Raw genomic sequence first — 12,662 nt, 5'->3', positions numbered from 1 at the left:
ATTCAGATTCTATCAGAAAATTGTTTTGCATTTACTATAAGAGCGCGATATCCAGGGAAGGACGGGCAACCATTAATCGGTGCTCCTAGAAAAGCGTCACCTGGTGTCACATTGAGACTGTAGGTAAGCTGGGTAAGAGGGACCCTATACTGTCCCTTTATCTAGGGAAGCCCTAGTCTATCCCTAACCCCAGGGATACTCCTGAAGGTGGAGATGCCCAAGTCTCCAACCCATCTGTGCTGCTATGAAAGCCTACACAACTCCCACCCACCCCCAGGGAAGAAAAAGGGCAGGAATAAGAAATGCAAGACCAGCTGGACAGACTGGGAAAAAACCAAACGGAAGATGGGAGCACATCAACGAGGCAGAAAAGCAGCACAAAGGTACACCAAACAGGGGGAAAAAAAACAAAAGGGGTGTTCACAACAAACTGCATAGGAACAATCTCAAGATGAGAAGGGCGACTCTCCGGAACACTTTCTCCACTGAAGACTGAAAAAGAATGAATATTCTATAGCTGGCATGGAGGGAACCAGGCAGAGGTTTCTACAATGGAAGAGTGTGGTTCCAATGAGCAGCACAGCCATTAGACCATGAGGAACTCTGAAACCTTTCCATGCCTCAATGACTAAAGATTTAAACACTACAATCCTCTAATCTCAGTCGTACCCCTGGTCCCAGCAGAATGTGTCACATTCATGACACCTGGCGGGCGGACCAGAATAGGCAGCGGAATATTAGGACAGGTGGAATGTCATGGATGGCGTACGATACATGTAACAGGTCAGACCTCCATGATGAGCAGAATGAGTGCCGATCATAAGCTGCAGCCACAGCTAGGCCACAGACTTGTATACAACACCCAGCACTGACCTAGACTGAGATTACATCACCGGCTGGGGACACCTGTCATTACCAAACCCAGCCATCAAGCCCTGGGATTAGTAATGGAGAGCAGTCAGTCAGACACCCCATTACTAGCCCTGTAAGTAATCAAACACTTACAAAGAAAAGTCTAAAGGTACCTTCACATTAAGCGACGCTGCAGCGATAGCGACAACGATGCCGATCGCTGCAGCGTCGCTGTTTGGTCGCTGGAGAGCTGTCACACAGACCGCTCTCCAGCGACCAACGATGCCGAGGTCCCCGGGTAACCAGGGTAAACATCGGGTTGCTAAGCGCAGGGCCGCGCTTAGTAACCCGATGTTTACCCTGGTTACCAGTGTAAAATGTAAAAAAACAAACAGTACATACTTACATTCGCGTCCCCCGGCGTCCGCTTCCTGCACTGACTGAGCGCCGGCCCTAACAGCAGAGCGGTGACGTCACCGCTGTGCTGTACTTTCACTTTCACTTTACGGCGCTCAGTCAGTGTGGGAAGCGGACGCCGGGGTACGCGAAGGTGAGTATGTACTGTTTGTTTTTTTTACATTTTACACTGGTAACCAGGGTAAACATCGGGTTACTAAGCGTGGCCCTGCGCTTAGTAACCCGATGTTTACCCTGGTTACCAGTGTAAAACATCGCTGGCATCGTTGCTTTTGGTGTCAAACACGACGATACACGGCGATCTGACGACCAAATAAAGTTCTGAACTTTGTTCAACGACCAGCGATATCACAGCAGGATCCTGATCGCTGCTGCGTGTCAAACTAAACGATATTGCTAGCCAGGACGCTGCAACGTCACGGATCGCTAGCGATATCGTTTAGTGTGAAGGTACCTTAAAGGTAGTGAATGGGTAAAAGAAGGAGTGTCAGGGAGTGATTTTTACAAATAAAGGACTTTGCCTATTTCTTTCTTTTCACTATGGGGTTAGTAATTGGGGTGTCTGAAAGACGCCTCTCCATTACGAACCCGTGTTTGATGTCAGCTTACATTACACAGGTGACATCAACCTCCAAACCATTACACTGATTGCTCCCACACCAGGGCAAGCGGGAAGAGCTGAAGCTAAGCGTCAGAATTGGGGCATCTAATGGATGCGCCATTTCTGGAGCAGCAGCGGGCTGGTAATATCTATGGCCCCTTACCAGCCTATTAATATCAGCCTGCACCTGTATTCTTAGCCTTTTCTGTTTATTAACAACAGGGGGGACCCACACATCATTTTTTTAGGGTCCCCCTTTTTAATAACCAGTAAAGGCTAAGCAGACACCTGTGAGATGATATTAATAAGCTCAATGGATATTTGCTCCTTCCCAGACTCATAAGACTAGATCACAGCTGTCTGCTTTCCCTAAACTGGTCACTAAAAATAAGGGGGAGGGGGGGGGAGGGGGGGGGACACACAATTCTTTTAATTTACTTATTTATTTTTTGTGCTAAATACAAGTACAGAAAGCTACACACGCACTGATTATATGTATCTCACTGACATATTGCACATATAACACCTATACATCTGTCACTTGTATTCTTCATTCTCTTCCGGTACTTGTCACACTGATGGCACACAGATGATACACACGGACACGTGAATATGTATGCCACACGAATGGTGTCACGCGAACTACGGACCTCACCCTACTGGTTTCCACAGTACTTATGGACATACGCATCATGTCACTATTTGGGAAATACTGTGCATATCTGTGTTATGAATTCACTGTGTGTAGCACTGGGGGAACTGTGCATAGCACTATTTTTGAGGGGGTACTGCACATGGTACCCTTGGTTTCGGGGGGGGCTAGCTACTGCACGTGCCACCCTTGGTTTTGGGGGGTTTAGGTACTGCGTGCGGCACCCTTGGTTTTGAGGGTTTAGATACTGCGCATGGCACCCTTGGTTTCGGGGGGCGGGGGGTTTAGGTTTGTTTTTTTTTGTTTTTTTGGGGGGGAGGTACTGTGGTACCCTTGGTTTTGGGGTGGGGTAATGTGCGTGGCACCCTTTGTTTCAGTGGGGTTTTGTTACTGCACATGGCACCCCTGGTTTCGGGGGAAGTGTTAGGTACTGCATGTGGCTCCCTTGTTTTGTTTTTTTTTGGGGGAGGGGGGATGTACTGTGCATGGCACCCTCGGTTTCGGTGGGGGAAGTTACTGCGTGTGGCACCCTTGATTTCGGAGGGGGGGTGCTGCGTGTGGCATCCTTGATTTCGGGGGGGGAGGCACTGCACCTCTTTTAAAGGGGGAGGTGGGTGCTGTGCATGGCGTGCCTCTTGGGGTGGGGGGGTTGCGCTTGGTGCTCTCTTGGGTGGGGGAGGTCAGCACTGCACCAGGTACTGGGCAAGGTAGTGTTATGGGTGTACCATGCAAGCCAGTTTTTTTTTTTTTTTTGTGGGGGGGCGCTACGCATGTAAGCAGTTTGGGAGATGCTGTGTGGGAGACTATTTGAGCACACTTCATGCAGCAGACGATGATGCAGGAGCTCAGCTATTTCTATTAATAACAAATAGAGCTCTATAGACGCCTCCACATATCGCCCGGACCCGGAGTTTGTCCACCATCTACCACAACAATCACTACTGTAACAGGAGTCCTGTGTGTCTCACACTCCCCTGGGGATTAGTGGGAGTGGGGGAGGGGAGCACAAATAACCTGCTAATCCACCTTATGGACAATCAAGGTCTGAGGTCTGGTCTTCTCCACAGAACAATGATGACCAACCCACCCCCGCAAGGTGCAGGACAGGCAGAGCCAGGGGCTTTTAGATTCCATGCAGAAAGGTCACAAGAAATGGGGGTCATGCACTGGCCACGGCGCTACACTAGGGTGTGGGGCACCGTACACGGCACCACATTGGGGGAAAGATATTGGGGGCACTGTGCATAGCGCTACACTGGGGGGGCACTGTGCATAGCGCTACACCGGGGGTGGGGCACCGTGAATAGCGCTACAATGGAGTGTGGGGCACCGTACTGGGGGCACTGTGCATAGCGCTACGCTGGGGGGGCACCGTACTGGGGGCACTGTGCATAGCGCTACGCTGGGGGGGCACCGTACTGGGGGCACTGTGCATAGCGCTACACTGGGGGGGCACTGTGCATAGCGCTACACTGGGGGGGCACTGTGCATAGCGCTACACCGGGGGTGGGGCACCGTACTGGGGACACTGTGAATAGCGCTACAATGGAGTGTGGGGCACCGTACTGGGGGCACTGTGCATAGCGCTACGCTGGGGGGGCACCGTACTGGGGGCACTGTGCATAGCGCTACGCTGGGGGGGCACCGTACTGGGGGCACTGTGCATAGCGCTACGCTGGGGGGCACCGTACTGGGGGCACTGTGCATAGCGCTACACTGGGGGGGCACCGTACTGGGGGCACTGGCAGCACGGTGGCGCAGTGCTTAGCACAGCAGCCTTGTAGTGCTGGAGTCCTGGGTTGTAATCCCACCCAGGACAACATCTGCAAAGAGTTTGTATGTTCTCTCCGTGTTTGCGTGGGTTTCCTCCGGGCACTCCGGTTTCCTCCCACATTCCAAAAAAGACATACTGATAGGGAATTTAGATTGTGAGGCCCCATCAGGGACAGCGATGATAATATGTGCAAACTGTAAAGCGCTGCGGAATATGTTAGCGCTATATAAGAATAAAGATTATTATTATTATTACTGGGGCGGCACCGTACTGGGGGCACTGTGCATAGTGCTACGCTGGGGGGGCACCGTACATAGCGCTACGCTGGGGGGGCACGGCTTCGGGCAGAGGCTCGCTACCTGCACACTCCATGTACACGCACCACCCACACTGGCAGCGGACCCACCTGAGTAGGTGCGGGGCTCTCACCAGACCTCTCAGTATGTCCTCCACTTCGCCAGCATCGGGGCTCCGGGAAAGTTGCGGCAGACAGGCCCGTGCCAGCTCCCAGCGGCCCGTACGTAAACAATGGCAGAAGAATTCCCCGAGACGGTCCAGCGCCTCCGCCTCCTCCTCCTTCTCCTCTTCCCGGAACGGCGACTGCGGCGGCCAAGACATCTCCCGGGCGCTGCAGCCCTCACTGCAAACTGTGCGCGACCCCACAGCTCTCACACAAACACACGCTTCGGGTCATGTGACCGGCAGGAACCTGAGATCATGTGATCTACTGATTCTGTTGTCACGTGACGCCAAGGTGCAGTCAAGCAGGGTAGAGGTTGTAGTGTCGTTAGTCTTATCTACCACGAGGTGGCGCTGATTATCGAGAATCCATGAAATAAAGGCTGATCACTGACATCAATCATTATTCCTATTCGATGTAAAGGTGAACAGTTTTAACCCCTAATGACAGGTCTAATTGTCATTTCTAGCTACTAGATTCAAGTCCCTTATGGGGACTAAAAAGACAGTAAAAAAAAAAAAGGTTTTAAATACATATAAAAATTTGAATCCCCTATTTTTTCCTATTAAGCACAAAGGAATAAGAAATTTTAAAAATATACATCTTTAGTAACACTGTACGATCTATCAAGATATGAAATAACCCTATCGCTAACCAGCAAAAAGGAAAAAAATATTACATGCCAGAATTGCGTTTTTTGCCAAAGGCAACAACGCATAGAATGCAATCAGAATCTATGAGGGCATCATATCTGCGCCAAAGTGGTTTCCATAAAAACGTCGGCTCTAGGCGCCTGCAACAAGCTCTCACACAGCCCCATCGGCTGAAAACATGAAAACTTGGGGGGTCAGAAAATGGCGACGGAAGCAAAAACTGTTTTTCCAGGCCGTCCTTCCTGACAGCACACCAGGAGGCCGCCCTCTTATCCTCTATAGGGACAGGAGACATACGAGGGGGTAAAGAGCCCACCACCCTCACCCACCAGTGTTCATCCTGTCCCTAGCAGGAGAGTAGCATGAAAGGTGCGTGAAAGCCGGCAGATGAGCTCAGGATGATCGGGGTTCCTCCTCTCTTTCCTCCTGTTAAGAGGTCCATGGCCAACACCTGTCTGGGCAAAGGTCCCTCAGCCTGAGCAGTGGACGAGGCTCCTGGTTTCGCCCACCTCTCTCCTTGGGGGGCTCTTGGCTCTCTGCATTTCACTCCCGGAGCACACAGTACTCCGCTTCCAGTGACGCATGTGGAGCGCCCGCCAGGGCCTAGGGGTACTCGGTACCGGGTCCGGTTGTCATTAAAGGGGTGGTCACAGTGGCAGCCACCCAGTCCATGGCCCTGGGTGTCCAAATTAAAGGGAATGTCTTTAAAGGGGTTATTAGAAATAAGAATGTTCGTGACGCCACCTGTGGTATTCGGTCAGGGGTGACTGATGCTGCTTTAAGGGGTCCTCTGGGGAGTGATGGCACTGCAGCAAGGATGGTATGGCTTCCCACAGGTGAAGCTGGGTCCCCATGGCTCCCGCTGTATTTAACAATGATAGTGTGGTGCCAGCAAGAATCAGAGGACACAAGGTTGCAGTCTCTTTACCTGTTTTACTGGTGGTTTATGTCCACAGTCCAGGGTACCAGCAACAGGTGACGGTGGAGTCCAGGCAGCCTGAAAACGAGTTGAATTCTCCTTGCCAGGTCAGATTGGGAGCCTTCCACTATGCACTGTATAGTAGTCCCTTGCTGCCTATGGCTTCTTTCAAGGTCCTCTCTCACTCTCTGTCCTGAGACCATTCCTGCATGGTAGGCAATGCGAGCCGTTTTATAGGTGTCTCTATTCACAGTGACTCCGGGCTCTGTATGTTGCTGTACCTCAGGGTGTAGATGTGGGCAAGTTACTTTCAATCTCCTGCCCTCCGGTTTCTGCTGTGGGGCATAAAGTCCCACACAGCCTCGGACTCCTGGTGTCTGGTCCCTGCGCTTCAGCATGGAAGGAGCCTAGTCGCAGCTCCCCTCCAGCTCCTCACTTCTCCTGTGCTCCTTCCTCCTTTTCTGTCTCACACAAACTCCAGATTGAACTAACTCCTCCTCCAAGAAAGAATATATAATTATCTAGGGAAACACCCATGAAACCAGGTCTAGAGCTCCCCCTTTTGGCCTAGAGTCAGAAAGTGTTGAATGTACAGGTTACCTGCCAAAGGGATCCTCCTTGTTTCCAGGCATGGCATCACCCTGCCCTAGAAGAAGGCAGTACCACTGTAGTACCCAAACTTCTGGGGTGCCACATTCCCCCCCTCGCCGCCAAATCCAGTACTCCCAGACTGGGAAAAGAGACAAAAACAGTGCAGGTTAGAAATGTGCAATATTTTGAAAAGTCATTTCAACAGGTTAAACAGGTACAAAAATTTGTTTTCCCTTTACGGGAGGCTCTTTTCTTTAAACGTTGCAAAACATTATTTACAAGAGTACAACTGGTCTTATACCAGGGTGTCCTTGTTCATCAACAACAGTACTGATGCGGGGGACCCGTTCTAAACCCCCAACGTAGGTTTTGGGCGGGCTGCAAAGCATAAGCATCCAGACCTTGTCTTCAGCCATGCCAAGCGTTTATTCTTTGGTCTTTGAAACAAACAGGGTTCTACTCATGCTGCCAGGGTGTGGTAAAACCAATAAGGTATACCTTAGGAGGTGCCAACTATTTACAAGGGAAGTTTTTAGGTAATTCACCATCCATTACCCTAATGTCCATTTAAAATTTTAATAAGCAAAATCAAACATTTTTAACCAGGTAACAACAATTATTGGCATCTTATATCTTAGTCCCTGTAATGGGCTGGGATCTGACCTCTGGTACTATGGGTAGTTCTACACAGCACAGGCACTGAGGGTGATCTTACCAGATTCACTAGGTTTGCTATCACTGGTGTTATGCGCTGTCTTATGGCTACCCTAATGGGGATTCTAGGTAGCACAGGTGTACCTGATCTCCTAAGAGTACTTCTGCACACTGTGGGCATGAAGATTCACCGATAGCAGGGGCTGGATTCTCTTGCTCCACTGCTGGTGTGACGTCTGCTGCTTGAGCCCGCTGATGTAGAGTCTCTTCTGGTTCAGATTGATTTCGAGTCACATCTACTTCTGGTATTTCCAACTGGGGAAAGGTCAAAACAGGCACCACTATCTCTTGATTTACCTGAGTCAATGACTGGGGAAAATCTCCAAAAATGGTATGAATTCTCTTTTCCTCCTCTTCTGTGGGTTGAGGGCTACCTTGGTCTTTCTCCTTGTCTTTCAGTTGGTCAGGGCATACCTTAAGATGATCTCTTGATACCGCTTTTGAGGTTTCTCCTCCATCTTTGCTTATGAAACACACCTTGGTCTTATCAAAGTTTGACTGTAAGATGGTGTATGGTTCTGCTTCCCACTGATCATCGAGTTTGTGAATTCTCCTTTTCCTCTTTAGAACTTGTTCACCTGGTGACAAGGGAATTACAGGGGCACGCTGGTTATAGTTTCTCTCCTGCCTCTGTCTTGCCTTGGACAAACTTCTATTCATGCATTCTTGTACTGGGCGATATTTCTGCTGCTGCTTCGTATCCCAGTCTGCATCTGGTGATGTTGTTTCTGGTGTTAGGACTCCCATATCAAGGTCAACAGGTAATTTGCTAGGTCTTCCTCTCATTAGGTAGGCTGGAGTGCAGCTGGTGGAATTCACTGGGTTATGATTGTACAGATCTACCAAGTCAGGCAACTTCTCTGGCCACAGGCTTCTCTCTTCCAAAGCCAAGGTCTTCAGTAAGGCTGGTTTCACATTTGCTGTTGTGTCCGCAGCATTTCTTCCGCAAATATCCGCATGCGTTGTGTATTCCTATATTTAACATTAGGGACGCATGCGGCTTTTTTTGTTCGCGTTTTGCCGCGTTTGACGACGCATGCGTCGTTTCGTCGTCTGAGGTTTGGCGCGGAAATGCAGCATGTAGTAATTTTTAGAGGCGTCAATTTGCCGCCTGGAAACGTATGCGGTCGATTGCGTAAAAATTGCAACAAAAAAACGCATTGCTGTCTATGTAAACGCATGCGTTTACAAGCACATGCATTTGCTTGCGTTTGTAAACGCATGCATTGCACCAGAGAAAAACATGTCTAGACACTAATTAGCCACCCCCCACATACAAGGTGAAAAAGGGAGGGAGTGGACATTTGCAGGTAACTACGCAGCAGACAGAGAAGCTTTCCAGATGCAGCAGAGCAGACACAGGAAGGAATCTACAGTCAGAACAATGTGAGTATATGTTAGCCAATGCCTCTATTTTCTATTTTCTGCCTCTACATGTCCTAATTTCTTCCATTTCTTTTTTTCTGCATGCATCAGAATGTCTTCTTCTTCTGATGAAGATCAAACGCCTGGGCCTGCACAAGCGGAAAATGTCAGCGAAGTGAGTAGTCACCTCCTCAGATTGGTAAGTATTCACTGTCACATCTACACATATGAAAAATTATTTTTCCTTTTTTCAGAGCTCTTCTTCTACTGCGGCAGAGACTGGGCAGGAGCAGCGGAGTCACGGTCGGGTGGCACGGCGGCAGCGTGTAAGTATACCTGGCTGACTGTTTATTGTATCCTCACTTTACTATTCTTGAATCTTCATTTCTGTACTTTTCTCTTTCTTTCCCTGTTGCTTCTGTACTAATTTTTTTTTTAACTTTTAATATTCAGGCCATTTCTCTGCTTCTGTTTTCTTTCTTCCTTATGTTAATGTCTCCAAAATTAATGTTCTGGGTTTTTTTTAGGTTCCAGAACGGGATGAGGACCTCATAGAGAATGAGCACCTAATCTCCCTGGTCCATGAGGGAGTCCCGTTGTGGGACACCCGGGATCCACTGCACTCCAACAACGTGTCGATCCGGCGGCTTTGGAATGAGGTGGCCACAGCGTTGTGGGATGGCTGGGACAACGCCCCAACTCGGGTCCGAAATGCATTTGGTAAGTATTGCAATGCAGTGTGATGCAGCCAAGACCTTGGCCATGCTCACACAACTGTGTATGATGAGAGAAAGTCATTAATTTTTCTCAGCACACACAGTTGTGTGACCACGGTCAAAAGACCATTGTCCTTACTATTATGTTTTGTTTTGTCAACAGTGTCTAAAGTCAAAACACATTGGCGATCGATGAAGGACCGCTTCAACAAGGACCTGCGTCAAGAGAGCCGGCTTCCTAGTGGTTCAGGAGCAAGGATCCGTAAATACAAGTACCACCGCATCCTTGCATTTTTGAGACCGGTCCTTGCCCAGAGGACGTAAGTATATTTTTGGCGAAAAAAAATATGTTTTTTAATGCATTTGGCTGCCGTCACACTACCATTTTTGGGTCCATAATTTGCATCAGTTTTTGTAAATGAAAACCAGGAGTGGTAGATAAATGCTGAAGTGGAGCATATGTTTTTATTATACTTGTCCTGATATACTTCCACTCCTGGTCTTGGCTTACCAATAGTGATGTAAAATACTGAGCAAATACTGACAGTGTTACGGCAGGCTACAAAACAGATCTATAGTCATCAAGTCAGGTGTCAGAAGTAATGAATTCATGATGCACAAACAAATGGCTCCTGAATTCATTTTTCCTGACACTTGTCCTGGTGAGTATAGATATGGCTTGTATCGCCTCCATCGTCCCTTCATATTCTACATCAGTATTTGGAACCAAACCCAGGAGTGGTTGATAAATGCAGAAGTGGAGCATATGTTTTTATTATACTTTTGCTCGTACTGTAGTACTCCTGATTTTGGCTTGCAAAGTCTGAGGTAAAACTCTATCCAAATACTGCTAGTGTGACCTCAGCCTTAATCTATGTTTTTATTCCACAGGAATTTGCGTTTTGTAAATGTTTGGTCTTACATTTTTTTCATTCTTTTTTCACAGCACATGGAGCACCACTGTTGACCCAGGTTCTGGAGCGGTCCTTCATCAGTCAGCCACGGACCCGTCCCAGCCATCCTCCAGCGCTGCAGCAAGTGGGCCTGCCACACAAACTGGATACCAGGAAGCTGGTCCAACAGGTGTTCCCCTTCGCCAGTCCTCTGCCTCTGCCCAATTTTTTTTTGGCTCCTCCCGGCAGCGGCAGAGGGCCGCGGAGAGGTCACTCATGCCCGAGTTTTTGCACTTGAGCTCGGTCTTCCACGAGGGACTCAAGGCGATGGGTGACCGACTGGATACTGCCATTAATCATATGAGTACACATATCCAGGAGGTTACCACAGCCCTTGCCCAAGTGAAAGCCGACCTCCAGAGGCCGGCACATCATTTTTTTAATCAAATAGAACAGGGCATTTACTCCCTATCTCCAGATTAGTGTTATGCAGGCCTGCAATGCTGCTTACATGCAGGCTATGCAGCAGAGTCGGTATTTCCAGCAGACAGTGGGGGCATTTCCACCAGTGCCCACACTGTCACGCTTTACCTCTATGCCGACATCTGCTGCATACCACTGCACGGCCACCTCCATTCCAAACACTGCCGGACCTTATTATAGCACCACCACCATGCAGAGTGCAGTAGGACAGCCCACCGCCACCACCATGACAACTGCTGCTCCTGCTTGGACCTCTTCCACTGCCACCACCATGCGGCAGCCGCAAGACCCTGGCCTGTCGTTCCCCGCCACCACAAGAATGCCGCTGCCGGACCCAGGCCTGTTACCCGCCACCACCACAGGAATGCCGCTGCCGGACCCTGCCCTGGCGTTCCCCGCCACCACAATAGGAATGCCGCTGCCGGACCCTGCCCTGGCGTTCCCCGCCACCACCACAGGAATGCCGCTGCCGGACCCTGCCCTGGTGTTCCCCGCCACCACCACTACAAGAATGCCGCTGCCGGACCCTGCTCTGGCATTCCCCGCCACCACAAGAATGCCACAACAACGGCAGACGGACCGTGACAGGTCGGCCACCACGGCCAGGCCAATACCAAGTAGCCCAACGAGGCCCCCGGGACGGCAGCGCCGATCCAAAAAAGGGAAAGGCAATAAAAAACAAAAGACAATAGCTATCCCTCCCCCCTCACCTCCCAATGTGTCTGTAATGTCTGGTTTGTCTCATCCTTCTAGTGTGTCTCTGCCCTCTCATGTGTCTAGCCCAATCCCCGAATTTCCAGACCCCAGTATTTTTATTGCACCTTCTCCAGCCACCCCTGCGTTGTCGATAGTTAGCCAGCCCTCACTGCTCCACACCCCCCAATTTCGTCAATCAACCCCAAGCAGGCGCAGTTAATTTTTTATTTTAGTTTATTTTGTTAAAATAAATATTCATGTTTTTTGCCCACAATAAGGTTTGGTTAATTGTGTATTTCGCCGCCAGCAACACACACCGTGCGCCAAATCCAAAAATGCGGCGAACACATTTTTTTGGGCCACCTCCTAGCTTTAGTAGTTAGTTAGTACAACACAGAAAGTTTGTGTGTGTTTGGTATAGAGATAAGAGGTTGCCCAAAAAAATAACAATTGTATTTTCACTTTGTGAGTTTTTGTCGCAGACTGAAGAAAAAATGGTGGCAATACACAGCTGAATACACAGCTTAACTATACTCAACTGGTCGTGTCTTCACAAAATCGTTAGTTATGACACCTGACCTGCAGAGTAGATAAATGCCTTGTATAACCAGTGCAGCGCCCCAGAGTCCTGGTCATTGCAGTACTGTCGCTCCGCCACTAAGGGGAGTGATGGTACATCTGATGGCACTTAAGGAGTTCACCTGACCAGGTATCACAGTCACACATTACACTTCACACTCCGGCCACCAGGGGGAGCAAAGGGTTCTATGTATTAGGCCACTCCTCACACTTTGGTAAAACTGGAGGTTGGATAGGAAGTTAGAGAGAAGCTGACTGGGCTTTGCCCAGGCAACACCTAGTGAGAGAAGAGGTTGC

General features: G+C 49.4%; 1 protein-coding gene across 2 annotated transcripts in view; it reads right to left on the bottom strand.

Moving 5' to 3' along the window:
* ZFYVE26 (zinc finger FYVE-type containing 26) overlaps positions 1-12,662 on the bottom strand; it is a 373,042-nt gene that overhangs the window by 197,928 nt on the left and 162,452 nt on the right. The window contains exon 2 of one of the 2 annotated variants that reach the window (XM_077256962.1): positions 4,703-4,878. In XM_077256962.1, coding sequence (XP_077113077.1) covers positions 4,703-4,878 — 176 coding nt within the window. Of the gene's footprint in view, positions 1-4,702; positions 5,060-12,662 lie in introns of those variants that run through there. The other variant, XM_077256969.1, reaches the window with a different exon arrangement.

Source organism: Ranitomeya variabilis, chromosome 1 (genome assembly GCF_051348905.1).
Source record: "Ranitomeya variabilis isolate aRanVar5 chromosome 1, aRanVar5.hap1, whole genome shotgun sequence".
In the NCBI taxonomy this organism is placed as follows: Eukaryota; Metazoa; Chordata; class Amphibia; order Anura; family Dendrobatidae; genus Ranitomeya; species Ranitomeya variabilis.
The sequence above is the reverse complement of the archived record's forward strand: the minus strand, read 5'-3'. Positions and strand labels throughout refer to the sequence as shown.